The sequence below is a fragment of the Tachyglossus aculeatus genome, chromosome 17 (genome assembly GCF_015852505.1).
Source record: "Tachyglossus aculeatus isolate mTacAcu1 chromosome 17, mTacAcu1.pri, whole genome shotgun sequence".
In the NCBI taxonomy this organism is placed as follows: domain Eukaryota; kingdom Metazoa; phylum Chordata; class Mammalia; order Monotremata; family Tachyglossidae; genus Tachyglossus; species Tachyglossus aculeatus.
In genome coordinates, this window is record NC_052082.1 from 46,255,367 (window position 1) to 46,275,005 (window position 19,639).

General features: G+C 46.4%; 1 protein-coding gene and 2 non-coding genes across 3 annotated transcripts in view; all 3 read left to right on the forward strand.

Annotated features, from left to right (window-relative positions):
- The first annotated feature begins 820 nt into the window (after nt 1–820).
- The window catches only part of TEX14 (testis expressed 14, intercellular bridge forming factor), a 58,126-nt gene continuing 39,307 nt past the window's right edge, over nt 821–19,639 (forward strand). The window contains exons 1-10 of the mRNA XM_038759743.1: nt 821–956; nt 9,294–9,408; nt 10,046–10,211; nt 11,694–11,830; nt 13,407–13,488; nt 14,686–14,819; nt 15,686–15,799; nt 16,477–16,600; nt 18,183–18,361; nt 18,465–18,616. Coding sequence (XP_038615671.1) covers nt 821–956; nt 9,294–9,408; nt 10,046–10,211; nt 11,694–11,830; nt 13,407–13,488; nt 14,686–14,819; nt 15,686–15,799; nt 16,477–16,600; nt 18,183–18,361; nt 18,465–18,616 — 1,339 coding nt within the window. The remainder of the gene's footprint in view (nt 957–9,293; nt 9,409–10,045; nt 10,212–11,693; nt 11,831–13,406; nt 13,489–14,685; nt 14,820–15,685; nt 15,800–16,476; nt 16,601–18,182; nt 18,362–18,464; nt 18,617–19,639) is intronic.
- LOC119939868 lies at nt 2,938–3,154 on the forward strand. The gene has a single exon (XR_005454825.1). It is a non-coding gene; the product is annotated as a small nucleolar RNA U3 (small nucleolar RNA).
- LOC119939869 lies at nt 4,739–4,954 on the forward strand. Its single transcript, XR_005454826.1, has one exon. It is a non-coding gene; the product is annotated as a small nucleolar RNA U3 (small nucleolar RNA).

Below are 19,639 nucleotides of genomic sequence, written 5' to 3' on the forward strand. Positions count from 1 at the left end.
TGTCCTCGCAAATTGGTATTCCTTCATTCATTCAGTTGTATTGAGCGCTTACTGTGTGCAGAGCACTGTACTAAGCGCTTGGAAAGTACAATTTGGCAACATACAGAGGCAGTCCCTACCCAACAACGGGCTCACAGTCTAGAAGGGGGAGACAGAGAACAAAACAGAACAAGTAGGTGACAGTGCCATCAAAATAAATGGAATTATAGGTATATGCACATCACTAATGTCAATCAATCGTATTTATTGAGCACTTACTGTGTGCAGAGCACTGTACTAAGCGCTTGGGAAGTACAAGTTGGCAACATCTAGAGACAGTCCCTACCCAACAGTGGGCTCACAGTCTAAAAGGGGGAGACAGAGAACAAAACCAAACATACTAACAAAATAAAATAAATAGAATAGATATGTCCAAGTAAAATAAATAAATATATAGAGTAATAAATATGTACAAACATATATACATATATACAGGTGCCGTGGGGAAGGGAAGGAGGTAAGATGGGGGGATGGAGAGGGGGACGAGGGGGAGAGGAAGGAAGGGGCTCAGTGTGGGAAGGCCTCCTGGAGGAGGTGAGCTCTCACCTACATGATTGTTACTTTCATTTAATCATTGCAATTGGGGGTGAATATACTGAACTCAGGCTGTATTGCCCACACATTATTGAACTGGTCTAAAAATCCATTTGCAGAAGACATCTTTCCTCATCACAAGTTTTAGCAGTAAGATCAATTTAAACCTACTATCCCAAACGGGCTCGTTTTAATCATTGCTTTTGTGATTCAGCCCCGTTAAGGCTATAATTCTCCTGATTTCAGGATGTCTCGAGCTGTTCATCTTCCAATCCCCTGCCCTGTTCAACTTGGCTCAGTGAGAAGCGACTCGATAGAAGCTGAACTGCATGAATGTGTTCAACAAGGAAACTACATCAAAGTGAAAAAAATTCTAAAAAAACGTGAGTGAGCCCGATATCAGCATGTGGGAAAAGCTAAGTCGTATATTGTCAAGAGTTTTTTTGTAGCTGTGGGGGTGAAAAAAAGACAGTATATATGCAATATAGTAGTATGTCATGCTAGACAAGGCTGTGAATAAGATAGCTAAATGAGATGCTAAATGAGATGCTAAACAAGGCTATCAAGAGGGTGATTCGTATTTTCAAGTCACTAAGGCTTTATTGTTCAATAGGGAGGAAAAAACACAATTTTGCTAGTTAATATTCCAGAACTTTTAATGGGGTTCTAGTAAGTCGACTCTGTTGTACCCATCTAAGTGCTTACAGGGTTCTGCACACAGTAAGGGCAGTGATTTAAGTTTTTTTAAGTTTTGTTAATTGTTTTCTATGTGCCACTCACTGCCCACTGTTGGGTAGGGACTGTCTCTCTATGTTGCCAACTTGTACTTCCCAAGCGCTTAGTACAGTGCTCCGCACACAGTCAGCGCTCAATAAGTACGATTGATGATGATGATGATGTTCTAAATGTAGGAGTAGATACGCAGCAATCAGGGTCCCCGTCCATGTCCCTCACGGGGCTCACAGTCTTGTTTGCGGATGAAGTATACGAGGCGCAGAGAAGTGACTTGCCGAAAATCGCACAACAGACACCCACCTCCTTCTAACTCCCAGGCCTGTGCTCTCCCACTCACTAGGTCATGCTGTTTCCCGACTTTTCTTGGCTTTTCTTCAAGTTAACTTCTGGAGTGTCTCTGTCTGAGACAGCATCGTGGCCTAGTAGAAAGATCCCGGCCCTGGGAGTCAGAGAGCCTGGGTTCTAATCCTGACTCTGCCGCTTGTCTGCCCTGTGACCTTGGGGCAGTCATTTCACTTCTCACTGCCCCAGTTCTCTTCTTATCCGCAAAATGGAGATTTTGACCTCCCTCCTAATTAGACTATGAGCTCCAACTGGGACAAGCACTGGGTTCGACCTGGTTATCTTCCGCAGTCCATCCCGCTCCTCCGCCCCGCCCCAGCAGGACCGGCCCCTACGTGGAAACTGAGGCTCGGGGGCTTAGTAATAATAATAATAATAATAATAATAATAATAATAATGGCATTTGTTAAGCACTTACTATGTGTAAATTACTGTTCTAACTGCTGGGGAGGTTACAAGGTGAACAGGTTGTCCCACGGGGGGCTCACAGTCTTCATCACCCCCTCGTCCCCCTCTCCATCCCCCTCATCTTACCTCCTTCCCATCCCCACAGCACCTGGATATATGTTTGTACATATTTATTGCTCTATTTATTTATTTATTTTACTTGTACCTATCTGCTCTATTTATTTTATTTTGTTAGTATGTTTGGTTTTGTTCTCCGTCTCCCCCTTTTAGACCATGAGCCCACTGTTGGGTAGGGACTGTCTCTAGATGTTGCCAACTTGGACTTCCCAAGCACTTAGTACAGTGCTCTGCACACAGTAAGCGCTCAATAAATACAATTGATTGATTGATTGCTTAGTACAGTACTTAGAACAAAGTAAGTGCTTAGTACACATCAGTTATTACTGCTCCTGTTGCCGGCTTTATTTCTCGCCTGTGGCACCGGGGAAGAAAGAAAACAGAAAGATAAAAAAAGTAACCACTTTGGGAACCTGGCATTTGATTGGCTGAAGAGACATTGGTAAGGTAATAATAATGGTGGCGTTTGTTAATAATAATAATAATAATAATGGCATTTATTAAGCGCTTATTATGTGCAAAGCACTGTTCTAAGCGCTGGTAATGAAGAAGGCCTGGTTCTCCAGCATAGAGGAACACTTTCTATCCAGATAAAGGCAGGAAAAAGAAGTACGTTGAGAGGAACCGGGCTGTTTGGGGGTGATTGTTTCCTTTAACACCGGCCTAATTTTAGAACGCGAAAGGGCTGGCGGTTGATACAGCCACCATAATCGAATGATCGGAAGGAATCATCCTGGCATGTCAGTTGAAGTGGAGTTTCTTAAGACTATACTTTCAGGGATCATTTCTATAGTATGTAACTAGAGAAGTGAGATCGAAAGTGTAAAGAGACTGAAACCACGAGGAGGAGTGTTAGTGTTCTCTCCTGAGCGCGAAGCCGGCTTGCGGTGCTGTTTTTGAGCAGCTGCCACTTGCCATTGATGACCGTTCCTCCTTCTCTTCGGGGAAGGCTGGAGGGAGAGAACACAAGCTGAGTGGTTTTTCTTTAGTGTGTTACGAAGGAAAGGTATTGCCCACTCTTTTAGACTGTGAGCCCACTGTTGCGTAGGGACTGTCTCTATATGTTGCCAATTTGTACTTCCCAAGCGCTTAGTACAGTGCTTTGCACATAGTAAGTGCTTAATAAATGCCATTATTATTATTATAACGAGCTCACAGCCTAGAGATTTTGGAGTGATATTCACCCCAGCTCTAGCCTCACGGCCCTTACGTGCAAATCTTTAAATTATAGAGTATTTATTTTGGTGTCTGTCTCCCCCTCTAGACTGTAAAGTCGTTATGGGTGGGGAAGGTGTCAGCTAATTCCGTTGTCGTGCACCCTCGCAAGCGCTTAGTACAGAGTTCTGCGCCCAAGCGATACTGTCGGGTGGTTGATTCTGAATGCCAGGCCCGCGGTGGAGCCACTCGGACACGCTGTGACCGTTGTTTTGTAGATGGTGCGTCATGCCAGGCTGTGGGAGGCTCTTCCTCCCTTCAAAGCCCTGCTGAGAGCTCACCTCCTCCAGGAGGCCTTCCCAGACTGAGCCCCCCATTCCTCTCCCTGTCCCCATCCCCCCTGCCCTACCTCCTTCCCCTCCCCATAGCACCTGTATATATGTTTGTACGTATTTATTACTCTATTTATTTTACTTGTACACATTTATTCTGTTTATTTTATTTTGTTAATATGTTTTGTTTTGTTGTCTGTCTCCCCCTTCTAGACCGTGAGCCCGCTGTTGGGTAGGGACCGTCTCTATATGTTGCCAACTTGTGCTTCCCAAGCGCTCAGTACAGTGCTCTGCACACAGTAAGCGCTTAATTAATACGATTGAATGAATTACTGAGTGAGTGAGTGAGTGAGTGAGTGAATGAATATTGTGGTGTCTGTCTCCCCCTATATATGTATATATGTACCTGTATATATGTTTGTACATATTTATTACTGTATTTATTTATTTATTTTACTTGTACATATCTATCGTATTTATTTTATTTTGTTGGTATGTTTGGTTTTGTTCTCTGTCTCTCCCTTTTAGACTGTGAGCCCACTGTTGGGTAGGGACTGTATATGTTGCCAATTTGTACTTCCCAAGCGCTTAGTACAGTGCTCTGCACATAGTAAGCGCTCAATAAATACGATTGATGATGATGATGATGATGATGATGATGATGATGATGGATGATGGATGGATGGATGGATGGATGGATGGATGGATGGATGGATGGATGAATGAATGGATGAATGAATGGCAGCCGGTGTGTGGCGCCCGCGTCGAGTGGGTGCCCAACGACCGACCCACCGACAGGGGGCGCGGCCAAGCGGGAGAGCGGCGGCCTCCCATTGGCTGTCGGGAGAGCCGTATGCTAATGAGGAAGCCCGCTCCCGGGAAATCCTCCGCGGAAACCGTTCCCAGCCGCGCCAGCCCGTCGTAGACGGCCGCAGCTACTGTTTGGACGGTGCCGGCCACGCCGCTCCTCCAAGGAGGTGAGGGGACCGAGGGGGCCGGGCTGTGCCAGGGCGGTCACCGTGAGCTGAAAGCGGGTGGGCCCGAGGCTGGAGGGGCGCGCGGAGTGGGTTTGGGTTAAGACTATACTTTCAGGGATCATTTCTATAGTATGTAACTAGAGAAGTGAGATCGAAAGTGTAAAGAGACTGAAACCACGAGGAGGAGTTGGAGTGTTCTCTCCTGAGCGCGAAGCTGGCTTGTGGTGCTGTTTTGAACAGCTGCCGCTTGCCATTGATGACCGTTCCTCCTTCTCTTCGGGGAAGGTTGGAGGGAAAGAACACATGCTGAGTGGTTTCTATTTTCGAGTAGTCATAGTAGTAGAAAGTTCACTTGTACTTTCTATTATTAGTGGTAGTTATTGAGCGGTTATTATATGCACAGCACTGTGTTGAGCGCTTGGGAAGTACAACTTTGTAACTTAGAGAAACAGTTTTTACCGAACAGGGGAATCACAATGTATAAAGGGGGAGAGAGAGAACAGCACCAGACGTACTAACGGAGTAGATAGGTACAATTAAAGTAAGTAGAATAAAAAATATGTACAAACATATGTACAGGTGCTCTGCGGAAGAGAAGGAGGTAAGAAGGGGGGGGATGGAGAAGAAGGAAGGGGCTAAGTCTGGGAAGGTCTCCTGGAGGAGGCGAGCCTTATTGAGCGTCTCCTTGTGCAGAGCACTGTACTAAGCGCGCGAAGTGCGGGTTGGTAGTATATGGAAGCAGTCCTTAACCACCAGCGGGTTCACAGTCTAGAGGGGGAGGACAGAGAACAAAGCATATTAATTAATAAAACAGATTAAGTATGCAGAATTTAAAGTAATAAACACGTACACATATAGGTGCTGTGGGGAGGGGCGGGTTTGCAGTCTAGAAGGGAGAGACAGAGAACAAAGCATATTAATAAACAAATAAAATGTGCATAATTTAAATAAAGTAATAAATATGTACTAACATGTGTACATGTATATAGGTGCTGTGGGGAGGGGCGGGTTCACAGTCTAGAAGGGAGAGACAGAGAACTAAACATATTAATAAAACAAAGTATGCATAATTAAAATAAGGTAATATGTGCAAACATATGTACATATATAGTTGCTGTGGGGAGGGGCGGGTTCGCAGTCTAGAAGGGGGAGACAGACAACAAAACATATTAATGAAATAAATAGAATAAATATGTACAAATATATATATATATATAGGTGCTGGGAGGAGGGGGCGGGTTCACAGTCTAGAAGGGGGAGACAGACAACAAAACATATTAATAAAGCAAATATAAATATGTACAAGTAAAATAGAATAATAAACATATACAAACATATATGCATATATACAGGTGCTGTGGGGAGGGGAAGGAGGTATTCTCTACGGGAGTGTTGATGTTTTAGTTCAAATATTGGAAGCTGTTCATGTTTTTGTTATGAGCTTCCTAGTGTTAATGATAGCGTTTGTGCGTTAGTGAGTCCTCCGTGGGGCAACCTGATCACCTTATAATCTACCAATCAATCAATCAATCGTATTTATTGAGCGCTTACTGTGTGCAGAGCACTGGACTAAGCGCTTGGGAAGGACAATATAATCTTCCTAGCGCTTAGAACGGTGCTTTGCACATAGTTTTGTACATATTTATTACTCTGTTTATTTATTTATTTATTTTACTTGTACATATCTATTCTATTTCTTTTGTTAGTATGTTTGGTTTTGTTCTCTCTGTCTCCCCCCTTTTAGACTGTGAGCCCACTGTTGGGTAGGGACTGTCTCTATATGTTGCCAACTTGTACTTCCCAAGCGCTTAGTACAGTGCTCTGCACACAGTAGGCACTCAATGAATACGATTGATTGAATGATTGATTGATTGATAGTTTCATTTTAGGCATTGGAAGCTATTATTGCTTGGCATTAGCGTCGTACTTTGCACGCAGTATCATTTTAGGCATTGGAAGCCATCATTGCCTGTCATTAGTGTCGTAATCAATCAAGCGTATTTATGGAGCACTTACTGTGTGCAGAGCACTGTACTAAGCGCTTGGGAAGTACAAGTTGGCAACACAGAGAGACGGTCCCCACCCAACAGCGAGCTTACAGTCTGGATGCTGTGTCGAAATGCTAAATTACCGTGTACTTAAAATCGCGGGGCAATCGAATTGACAGCGTATTAGAGGTGGTTGCTAGTCATTCATTCATTCATTCATTCATTCATTCATTAAGTCGTATTTAGTGAGCTGGGGAGAGTACAATGAATCATTGAGATATATCTATATCTAGATATAGATCTACATATATATCTACATCTGTATATATATCTAGATATAGATCTACATATATATCTAGAAGATATATACAATGAATCATTGAGATATATCTATATCTAGATATAGATCTACATATATATGAAGATATATAATAAATAAAACATTTATTACATAAATGTTTTCTATACATTATATATTTATTATTATATGCATATACATTTATCACATACATTTATTATATAATACATTATATTATATTATAATCATACATTATCATTATTATATATTATTATATTATATATTATCATGTGATAACATAATAATTATACATAATTATATTATTATATAATTATAATGTAATGTATCATTATATATTATTATACATTATATTATTATGTTATATTATCATATATTATATTATTATTATATTATATTATTATTATATTACATTATATATGTAATATACTACATTATACACATTTATTATATGAATTTATTATATAAAGGAAAAGCTCAATAAATAGAAATGAATGAGCAAACCTTCTACTGTTATTACTGCTCAAAAAAAGAAACCACTCAGCATGTGTTCTCTCCCTCCAACCTTCCCCGAAGAGAAGGAGGAACCTAGAAGATATATATGTACGTGAGAAGCACATACGTGAGAAGCAGCGTGGCTCAGTGGAAAGAGCCCGGGCTTTGGCGTCAGAGATCATGGGTTCGAATCCCGGCTCCGCCAACTGTCAGCTGTGTGACTTTGGGCAAGTCACTTCACTTCTCTGGGCCTCAGTTCCCTCATCTGGAAAATGGGGATGAAGACTGGGAGCCCCCCGTGGGACAACCTGATCACCTTGTAACCTCCCCAGCGCTTAGAACAGTGCTCTGCACATAGTAAGCGCTTAATAAACGCCATCACTGAGGAAGGAAGTAGGTGAGATGGAGGCCCAGCGAGAAGGTTAGCGGCCCCAGAGGAGCGGCTGACTCCTTGACTCATCCTAGTCTGCCTTAGACAGTTATCACCCCCGGGACTAAGGGCCGGCCGGGGCAGGTCGATGCAGCATGCTGTAGTGGACCGAGGTCAATCAATCAATCAATCAATCAATCAATCGTATTTATTGAGCGCTTACTGTGTGCAGAGCACTGGACTAAGCGCTTGGGGAGTACAAGTTGGCAACATCTAGAGACAGTCCCTACCCAACAGTGGGCTCACAGTCTAGAAGGGGGAGACAGAGGACAAAACCAAACATATGAACAAAATAAAACAAATAGACTAGATAGGTACAAGTAAAATAAATCAATAAATAGAGTAATAAATCCGTACAAACATATATAGATATATACAGGTGCTGTGGGGAAGGGAAGGAGGTAAGACAGGGGGGGGGGATGGAGAGGGGGATGAGTTCTAATGCTGGCTCTGCCATGTGTCTGCTCTGTGACCTTGGGCAAGTCACTTCACCTCTCTGCGTCTCAGTTACCTCATCTGTAAAATGGGGATTGAGACTGAGAGCCAGCCCCACGTGGGACAGGGACTGGGTCCAACCTGATTTGCCTGTATCCGCCCGGCACTTAGTACAGTGCCTGGCACCTCGTAAGCACTCAACAAGTGATGTCATTATTGAGAAGCGGCGTGGCTTACTGAAAAGAGCCCGGGCTTGGGAAGTCAGAGGTCGTGGGTTCTAATCCCGGCTCCCCCACTTGTCAACTGTGTGACTTTGGGTAAGTCACTTCACTTCCCTGAGCCTCATCATCATCATCATCAATCGTATTTATTGAGCGCTTACTGTGTGCAGAGCACTGTACTAAGCGCTTGGGAAATACAAATTGGCAACATATAGAGACAGTCCCTACCCAACAGTGGGCTCACAGTCTAAAAGGGGGAGACAGAGAACAAAACCAAACATACTAGCAAAATAAAATAAATAGAATAGATATGTACAAGTATACAAGGCCTCAGTTTCCTCATCTGTAAAATGGGGATTAAGACAGTGAGCCCCATATGGGACCATCTGATTATCCGGTATCTACCCCAGTGCCTAGAACAGTGCTTGGCACATAGTAAGCGCGCTTAACAAATGCCATTATCATTATTCAGTCACTTCACTCTCTGGCCCTCAGTTACCTCATCTGTAAAATGGGGATTGGGACCGAGCCCCATGGTGGGACAGGGACTGTTTCCAACTGTATTTGCCTGTATCCTCCCCGGGGTTTAGTACAGTGCTTCCCTGTAGTAGTTCATTTGGGCCAGCTAAGAGATTAAAAAGAAAATCTAAAAGTCTCGGGGGGACAGCTGGTTGAGTGCCCCCTTTTAGCTGCTCCTCCTCCTCCTCCTCCTCCTCCTCCTCCATCATCATCATCATCATCATCATGGTCTTGGTGTTTTGCTGTGCAGGTGTCCATGTGGACTCAGTGAACTCTCTGGGGCAGACCGCGCTCTTCACAGCCGCGTTATTAGGACTCCCTAAGGTCGTCGATGTGCTGCTGGACTATGGAGCCGACCCAAATCAGTGAGTATCGCAAACAGCGGAGGTGGCTTTCAGTGGTCGGTGCCTAAGGCCTGACGGGAAGGAGGTGCTCCCCTCCTCCCTCTCCGCCCTCCCTCCTCCACCCCCTAGGGCCGGCTCGATGACCTAGCCCCCTTTCATCCAGGCCAGTCCTGTGGCCCAACCCAAATTCCCACTTTTGGACCTCTGATCTCCTTCCCTTCCCTTCCCTTCCCTTCCCTTCCCTTCCCTTCCCTTCCCTTCCCTTCCCTTCCCTTCCCTTCCCTTCCCTTCCCTTCCCTTCCCTTCCCTTCCTTTCTCTTCCCTTCCCTTTCTTCCTTTCTCTTCCCTTCCTTCCTTTCTCTTCCCTTCCCTTCCTTCCTTTCTCTTCCCTTCCATTCCCTTCCCTTCCCTTCCTTCCTTTCTCTTCCCTTCCCTTCCCTTCCTTCCTTTCTCTTCCCTTCCCTTCCCTTCCCTTCCCTTCCCTTCCCTTCCTTCCTTCCTTTCTCTTCCCTTCCTTCCTTTCTCTTCCCTTCCTTCCCTTCCCTTCCCTTCCCTTCCCTTCCCTTCCCTTCCCTTCCCTTCCCTTCCCTTCCCTTCCCTTCCCTTCCCTTCCCTTCCCTTCCCTCCTCTCCCCTCCCCTCCCCTATTCCTCCCGCAGCCGCTGTTCCGACGGGAGCAGCCCGGTGCACGCAGCCGCCTTCTCGGCCCACCAGGGCATCCTCAGCAAGCTGCTAGATGCCGGGGGGGACCTGAGGCTCCACGACGAAAACGGGAGAACCCCGCGCGCCTGGCTCCTGTCGGCCGCAAAGGACCAAAGTGCCCAGGTGAGGTTGCCAAGGCCGCGTTCCCCCGGCCCCGGTGGGCACCGGGCCCTGGCTCGGAGGAAAGGCCAACGGGCCACGAGCACTAAGGCGGATTCAACTCACAGGAGTGGATTTTATGTATCCATAGAAAACATTTTTAAAAAACTGGCTAATCAGTTGACATCGGTGCCCCATTTTATTGTATCCCAAATTAAAATAAGGTCTCTGTTGTATGAATTCCTGAGCCCTAAATTTTCATGGATCTTCTCCCCCCCAGCACACACAAACACACTCTTCCTTCAGTCACTGGAAGCTTCTTATGGAGAGGAGAGCATTTGGGCCCCGACTTCTCATGTGGATTTCCAAGGCTCCGGACCCTTTAGGTTCTGGGGGAAATCCCCTAGCAGACGTGAACAGCCTCATTGAACTCCCGGGACTAATTCAGTCCTCCATTCCCGGCTTTCAGTCAGTAGCGCTCAGTACAGTGCTCCGTACACGGTAAGCACTCACTAAAAACAATCGATCGATTGATTGCTTCAGCAGCCGCCTGCGCCCGAGCCGTGTTAGTTGCGGTGTGGGGTAGTGGGGTGGAAGGCTGGTGAATTTTTTACAAGGAGATTTCAGAAAGAAGGAAAGATATTGGGAGCACACGTAGGTGACTGCTAACCACCCAGAGACACTTATCAATCAGCCAGTCAATCAGGGGTGTTTATTGAGTGCTGGCTCTGTGCAGAGCACTGGACTCTGGAGCACTTAGACTGTGAGCCCACTGTGGGGTAGGGACCGTCTCTATATGTTGCCAACTTGGACTTCCCAAGCGCTTAGTACAGTGCTCTGCACACAGTAAGCGCTCAATAAATACGATTGATGATGATGATGACGACTAAGCGCTTGAGAGAGTACAATAAGAGGAGAACCACGAAGCTAAAAAGTAACAAAAGCCAACAGCCCCATCTCTCCTCGCCGGCCCTCCCCCTGGAGCTCTGCCCTTTCAGTCCCTTTCTTCCTCCCTTCCTACCTTCTCATCCTTCCCTCTCTCTTTTCCTTCCTTTCCTTCCTTCCTTCCTTCCTTTCCTCCCTCCCTTCCTCTTTCACCCATCCTCCTTCCCCTCCCTCCCATCTTTCCTCTCCACCTCTTCCACTCCCAACCGGCCTGAGTGAGAGAGCTCTCATTTCCTCCCCGGCCGAGGAGTACAGGCGAGCATCCCATGTGGTGGTTGTGGTTTTTCATCATCATCATCAATCGTATTTATTGAGCGCTTACTGTGTGCGGAGCACCGTACTAATCGCTTGGGAAGTCCAAGTCGGCAACATCTAGAGACAGTCCCTTACCCAACAGCGGGCTCACAGTCTAAAAGGGGGAGACGGAGAACAAAACCAAACATACTAACAAAGTAAAATAAATAGAATAGGTATGTACAAGTAAAATAAATAAATAAATAGAGTAACAAATATGTACAAACATATTTCCCATGCCCCATCGCAATGTCTCCCCTCCGGCAGGCGTTGGAGTTCCTGGAGCGCTGCGCGGCGCATACGCAGGCCCTCGTCCAAGGCTTCCCCCGGGACCTGTTGCGGCGGGTTGACTGCCCCCAGAGACTCCTCTGCCCCCAGTCCAGGCTTGCCAGCATCGTTCAAGGGTAAGACAGCCCCTCCGCACCCCCCCAACAAACTCAGGAGGCCAACAGGGAGATGTGGGGAGGAGGGGAGGTACTCTCTCATACACACAATCAATCAATCAATCGTATTTATTGAGCGCTTACTGTGTGCAGAGCACTGGACTGAGCGCTTGGGAAGTCCAAGTCGGCAACATCGAGAGACGGTCCCTACCCAACAGCGGGCTCACAGTCTAGAAGGGGGAGACAGAGAACAAAACCAAACATACTAACAAAATAAAATAAATGGAATAGATATGTACTAGTAAAATAAATAAATAGAGTAATAAATATGTACACAGACACACACAATCAATCAATCAATCAATCGTATTTATTGAGCGCTTACTGTGTGCAGAGCACTGGGCTAAGCACTTGGGAAGTCCAAGTCGGCAACATCTAGAGACAGTCCCTACCCAACAGTGGGCTCCCAGTCTAAAAGGGGGGAGACAGAGAACAAAACCAAACATACTAACAAAATAAAATAAATGGAATAGGTATGTACAAGTAAAATAAATAAATAAATAAATAAATAGAGTAATAAATATGTACACAGGCACACACAATCAATCAATCAATCAAACAATCGTATTTATTGAGCGCTTACTGTGTGCAGAGCACTGTACTGAGCGCTTGGGAAGTCCAAGTTGGCAACGTCTAGAGACAGTCCCTACCCAACAGTGGGCTCACAGTCTACAAGGGGAAGACAAAGAACAAAACCAAACATACTAACAAAATAAAATAAATGGAATAGGTATGTACAAGTAAAATAAATAAATAAATAAATAGAGTAATAAATATGTACACAGACACACACAATCAATCAATCAATCAATCGTATTTATTGAGCGCTTACTGTGTGCAGAGCACTGGACTAAGCGCTTGGGAAGTACAAGTTGGCAACATCATCATCATCAATCGTATTTATTGAGCGCTTACTATGTGCAGAGCACTGTACTAAGCGCTTGGGAAGTACAAGATGGCAACATAGAGAGACAGTCCCTACCCAACAGTGGGCTCACAGTCTGAAAGGGGAAACACACGGGAACACTACGTTATCTCCTCCAAGAAGCCTTCCCAGACTAAGCCCCACTTTTTTCCTCATCTCCCACTCCCTCCTGCATCACCCTGACTTGCTCCCCTTGCTCTTCCCCGCTCCCAGCACCGCTTAGGTACGTAGCTGTCATTTCATTTATTTGCAATGATGTCTGTCTCTCTCCCTCTAGACTGTGAGCCCATTGTAGGCAGGGATTGTCACTCTTTATGGCTGCAGCGTACTTTCCCAAGCGTCTAGCACAGCGCTCCGCACACAGTCAGCGCTTAGTAAATACGATTGAACGAAAATGAGAGAGAGAGATAGCGTGGCTGAGGGCTTGCGGTTGTATGTGTGCTCTTTGCCGTCATTTCCGCCAGTGTTTCGGCAAGTACATCTCACAGTTAGAAATGCAAATATCAACCCCATCCAGTCGATCCAAACGAAGCAGCTCGATTTGTGTTGGGGAGGTGGGGGGCCGGTATTTTTCCACGCGCTGACCCTGACTTCTTACTTTTGAAAAACTAGAAACCCCGACAGCTCTGAGAATAGACCGCTGCAGTCAGGACTCATTTCGTCAAAAACCATATACAGCTTTGGCTTTGGGAAGGTAAAGCCCCCCCACCTCGTCCCCCTCTCCATCCCCCCCATCTTACCTCCTTCCCTTCCCCACAGCACCTGTATATATGTGTATATGTTTGTACATATTTATTACTCTATTTATTTATTTATTTATTTTACTTGTACATATCTATTCTATTTATTTTATTTTGTTAGTATGTTTGGTTTTGTCTCCCCCTTTTAGACTGTGAGCCCAGTGTTGGGTAGGGACTGTCTCTATATGTTGCCAATTTGTACTTCCCAAGCGCTTAGTACAGTGCTCTGCACATAGTAAGCGCTCAATAAATGCGATTGATGATGGTGATGATGGAGGTAAGACGAGGCAGACATGGAGACACTTCCAGCAGGGCAGAAGAGACAGTCGTTCTGGGCTTTGTCTGCAGTTTCCTCTCCCCGGATTGCAGTTGTGTCCGTCCCCCACCCTCCCCTTGTGCTGTTGTGTCCAGATTCTCCCCTTCAGGTGGCAAAGACCCATCCCTAAATTCATTTTGGGATGACATTTAGGTAGTGTATAAATGGATCCTGTAATCATCAATGAAGGAGGAGGGAAGGAACCATCCCGGGTTATTGAAAATCAAATGGCGCTGAAAGGTTTTGAGCCCAAGGCACGCTTTGCTCCCTGCTAATCTGCCTTTGCTGGGAGGTTTCCCTGGGATTTAGGATTCTCACCCTCAAACTAATAAATCGATTCCAGCTTCGGAGTATTTTCAAGGGCTAAAAGTGTCTGAGAGGCTACGTTTTATTAAAGAGAACGAGGAGGAGGAGGAAGAGGGGAAGGAGGATGGTGGTGTGATTTTGCTGGCTCTCTTAAGTGCTCAGTGGAAAGAGCCCGGGCTTTGGAGTCAGAGGTCAGGGGTTCAAATCCCGGCTCACCAGTTGTCAGCTGTGTGACTTGGGGCAAGTCACTTCACTTCTCTGGGCCTCAGTTACCTCATCTGTAAAATGGGGATGAAGACTGTGGGAAAACCTGATCACCTTGTAACCTCCCCAGCGCTTAGAACAGTGCTTTGCACATCGTAAGCACTTAATAAATGTTATTATTATTATTAATAGATAATATTAAGGTGGAGGTGGCTCTGAGACCTGATTTTTGTCCCCAAACCAAACATCCTTGGCAGTTGTTCATTTGGTTTCATTTCCTTTCTCGGCTGGCTTTTCCTGTTCTCAGACGCGGTTTTTGTTTCAGTTTTATTTCCCCGGGGGCACCACCCGTCCGGCCTTCCTCAGCTCCGTGCCGGTCATCGGGGAGAAAGACGTGCTTCAGGCCGAAGACGAATCAACCTTCACTTTTTCCAGCGGACCGCATATGACCATGACAAAGTAGGCGAACTCTGGACCTTGGCCCCGGACATTTACCGATTGAACCGGAATAGATTTCCGAATTCAAATGCTCTCTAAATGACTTCCTTGCGTATCAGGTGTTCTGCATAGGCTCAGCGTAGCGTGGGATTTATGGAAACATTTGATAGAACAATCCAGCTGTTTTAAAGCACTTTCAGTGGCTGGCAGTCCCAACCCCAGCGCTCCGGGGGGGACCAAGGAAGATTTAGTGCTGTGTTCAGCTACAAATGTGTAGTGCTTCCATTCCTACATCCCATCCGCCAAGCTAGCTCTCTTCCTCCCTTCAAGGCCCTACTGAGAGCTCACCTCCTCCAGGAGGCCTTCCCAGACTGAGCCCCTTCCTTCCTCTCCCCCTCGTCCCCCTCTCCATCCCCCCATCTTACCTCCTTCCCTTCCCCACAGCACCTGTATATATGTATATATGTTTGTACAGATTTTTTACTCTATTTATTTATTTATTTTATTTGTACATATCTATTCTATTTATTTTATTTTGTTAGTACGTTTGGTTTTGTTCTCCGTCTCCCCCTTTTAGACTGTGAGCCCACTGTTGGGTAGGGACTGCCTCCATATGTTGCCAATCTGTACTTCCCAAGCGCTTAGTCCAGTGCTCTGCACATAGTAAGCGCTCAATAAATACGATTGATGATGATGATGACTCCCAAGCCCGGGCTCTTTCCACCGAGCCACGCTGCTTCTCATTGATCGACCGCCCGGAGGTCACTCTGGCCGCAGATGAGACACCCCACTTGGCCGGAAGGAATTTTCCGTCCGCCCGGGTTGGGTGGGAAAAACCCGATCCTCGCGGCGGGGCAGCCTGGAAACCGACTTTTCTCCCCTCGCAGCTTAATGTGGAGCGGCACCAGAGTCACCGTGAAGGAGCTCAATCTTCCAACGCACCCCAGCTGTAGCAAGCTGCGCCTGGCCGACTTGCTGATAGCCGAGCAGGAGTATAGTAGGTAAGGAGAAAGAAACGGGCCCGTGTGCATCTGCTGGAGCTTTGCACCGTCATTTCGATTCCTGAAGAACAGAAGCAACTTCAAAACAAATTTGTCGGGTAAAGGGGCGCGGCACCTAAATCAATCAATCATATTTATTGAGCGCTTACTGTGCGCAGAGCACTGTACTAAGCGCTTGGGAAGTACAAGTTGGCAACATAGAGAGACAAAGAACATGTTCTTTTTAGCCCAAGTAAAATACATCCCTTTTCACGTGAACTACTTTCCAGCTATATAAAGCCTCCACCCCCAGTCTCAGAAATAAAATTACGAACTCTTAACCAACTCCGAGAGGAGGTGGCGGGCAAGAAATACTGTAGATTTCACCCAGGCGTATCTTTAGACGGACCTGGATAGGTTCTGTTAGTATGTTTGGTTTTGTTCTCTGTCTCCCCCTTTTAGACTGTAAGCCCACTGTTGGGTAGGGACTGTCTCTCTATGTTGCCAATTTGTACTTCCCAAGCACTTAGTCCAGTGCTCTGCACACAGTAAGCGCTCAATAAATACGATTGATGATGATGATGTTTGTTGGGTTGGCCAGAGAGGATTTAATTGGAGTTCATCAAGCGTCGTTCGGTTTGATTTTCCCGTTCACCCCCCCCCGCCCCGATCCCCTAAAGCCTTTCTCTTTTTCGCAGTAAACTCCGTCATCCCCATTTGCTTCAGTTGATGGCTGTGTGTTTGTCCCACAATCTGGACCGAACTCGCTTAGTCTACGAAAGGGTCAATATCGGTTCCTTGTACAGCATCCTGCATGAGAGGGTAAATGATTTCCTTCTAACGTGCCTTCCCATTTGCTCTTTTTCGTTGACGGTGTTTGTTAAGCACGTACTACATGCCGGGCAGTGTAGCTGCGAGGTAGTCAGGTTGGACACAGTCCCTGCCCCCCGTGGGGCTCAAAGTCCGAATCCCCGGTTTAGAGATGAGGTCACTGAGGCCCAGAGAAGCGCAGTGACTTGCCCAAGGTCACGCAGGTGGCGGAGCCTGGATTAGAAGCCTGAGCTCTCTCCCCTAAGCCCCGCTGCTCCCTGATGAGCATATTTGGTCCCATCTCTTTCCCCCTGCTACTGTCTGCTTTTTAGACTGTGAGCCCACTGTTGGGTAGAGACTGTCTCTATAATGTTGCCAATTTGTACTTCCCAAGCGCTTAGTACAGTGCTCTGCACATAGTAAGCGCTCAATAAATACGATCGATGATGATGATGATGCTTTTCGAAAGATGCTTATGCTAATGCCCGTCTCCCCCTCTAGACCGTAAGCTCCCCGTGGGCAGGGAATGTGTCTTTATCAATCGATCGTATTTATTGAGCGCTTACTGTGTGCAGAGCACTGTACTAAGCGCTTGGGAAGTACAAGCTGGCAACGTATAGAGACAGTCCCTACCCAACAGTGGGCTCACAGTCTAAAAGGGGGAGACAGAGAACAGAACCAAACATACCAACAAAATAAAATAAATAGGATAGAAATGTACAGGTAAAATAAATAAATAAATAAATAAATAGAGTAATAAATATGTACAACCATATATACATATATACAGGTGCTGTGGGGAAGGGAAGGAGGGTCCCATCTCCCCCTCTCCCGTCTCCCCCTCTAGTCCATAAGCTCCCTGTGGGCAGGGAATGTGTCTTTATCAATCAATCATATTTATTGAGCGCTTACTGTGTGCAGAGCACTGTACTAAGCGCTTGGGAAGTACAAGCTGGCAACATCTAGAGACGGTCCCTACCCAACAGTGGGCTCACAGTCTAAAAGTCTGTCACATCAGACTCATATCTTAGCGTCATATCAGACTCTCCCGAGCGCTTAAGACTGTGCTCTGCCGGCAGTAAGCGCTCAATAAATGCCATCGATCGATTGATGGATCGATTAAGGAAGGAACTTGAATGACTGCTAGCTTAAGGCATCGCATCGTTCACTTTGGAGTCCTGGCTACAGAAGTTCAGTCATTACTCTTTGCACCATCTGCCTGAAGAAAGATCGTCCCAAAATAAACGACGTCCACTTGGGTGCCGATTTGACTCTGATTGGTCCTGGGTTCTAATCCCGGCCCCGCCAGGTGCCTGCTGTGTGACCTTGGGCCAGTCGCCTCACTTCTTGTGCCTCAGTTACCTCATCTGAAAAATGGGGGTTGGGACTGTGAGCCCCACATGGGACGGGGACTGGGTCCAACCTGATTTGCTCGTATCCACCCCAGCGCTTAATACAGTGCCTGGCACATAGTAAGCGCTTAACAAATAACTAATTATTAGTAATAAATAACAATTATTATGATTCTGCTTCCTGTTTTATTCCCCCATAAATAACAGTTATTATGATTTTTCCTCTTGTTTCATTCCCCCAGCGATCCCAGTTTCCAGCATTGCAGATGGAGGTTCTTTTACAGTTACTGCTTCAGATGAACGACGCCCTGCGATACTTACACACGAGAGGATTTATCCATCGTTCCCTCAGCTCCTACGCAATTCAGATAGTATCCATGAGCGAAGCGAGACTTACCAACCTCGAGCATGCGATTGAAAGGTACCTACCCTGACCATGTCGGCGACGGTGGGCGGCGGTCCGGAGAGCAGGCGGAGCGGCGGCTCAGTGATTCCGGTTATTCTTTCCGATTGCATTTTTGTAGCGAGGATGGCCGACGTCCCAGGGACCCGACGGGGATCCCCTTGCCGACCCAACTGTTCAACTGGTCCGCTCCGGAAGTCATCTTGCAAAAGGCTGCCACGGTCAAGTCGGACATCTACAGCTTCTGTGTGATCCTGCAGGAGAGTTTGACGGGTAATTTTCGGGACGTTGAAGTTGCCGGCGTTGATTTGTCGTCGGGAGGAAAACCAGTCGTCTGCGGTTTGTGCCTTTCGTAACAGGCGGCCGAGGTAGAGAAAGGCCCGGGTGTGCTGAAAAGCAAGCTTTAGAATGGGAGGTTTGTCTCTTAAGAAAGAAAAATGTCCTCTTAAAGATCTTTTGCCATTTACCCTTTGGGTTGTAAGAATAGGTAAAAAGTCACCGGACCGAAAAAGTCCGCCTGTCCTCACGGTGAGGACCAGTGAGGTTCTTTGCTCCTCAGTTGGTTTTCTTGCCTTCGCTTCTGCCACCTTGTATTTCTTCCCCAGCCCAGACTAACAGCTTCACTCTTCTTTCCTCTTCCCTCCTCTTTCATTCATTCATTCAATCAATCCTATTTGTCGAGCACTTACCGTGTGCAAAGCACTGCACTGAGCGCTTGGGAGAGTACAATAGAGCAATAAAGAGAAGCAGCACGGCTCAGTGGGAAGAGCCCGGGCTTTGGAGTCAGAGCTCATGCGTTCGAATCCCGGCTTCGCCACCTGTCTGCTGTGTGACCTTGGGCAAGGCACTTCACTTCTCTGAGCCTCAGTTCCCTCATCTGTAAAATGGGGATGAAGACTGTGAGCCCCACGTGGGACAACCTGATCACCTCGTATCCCCCCAGCGCTTAGAACAGTGCTTTGCACATAGTAAGCGCTTCACAAATGCTATCATTATTATTATTATTATTATTATTATTTCCTGCCCACAACATGCTTACAGCCTAGAGGGGGAGACAGAAATTAATAGAAATAATTGTATTTCTAAATAATTATATTTCTGCTTTTCCCTCATCTCCTCCCCTGTGCCATCCCTTCCCCCCTCCCCATGATTTCTGAGCCCTCTTCAGGCCTGTTTCCCCAGGGGCCATTTTTCTCTGCCAGGAGATGGTTCCACCGTGAACACGGGCCCTGTCTTATTTCATGTCCCCTCCGCGTGGAACGGGGGCTGGAGACGAAAGCGTCCGTAGATGAGGAG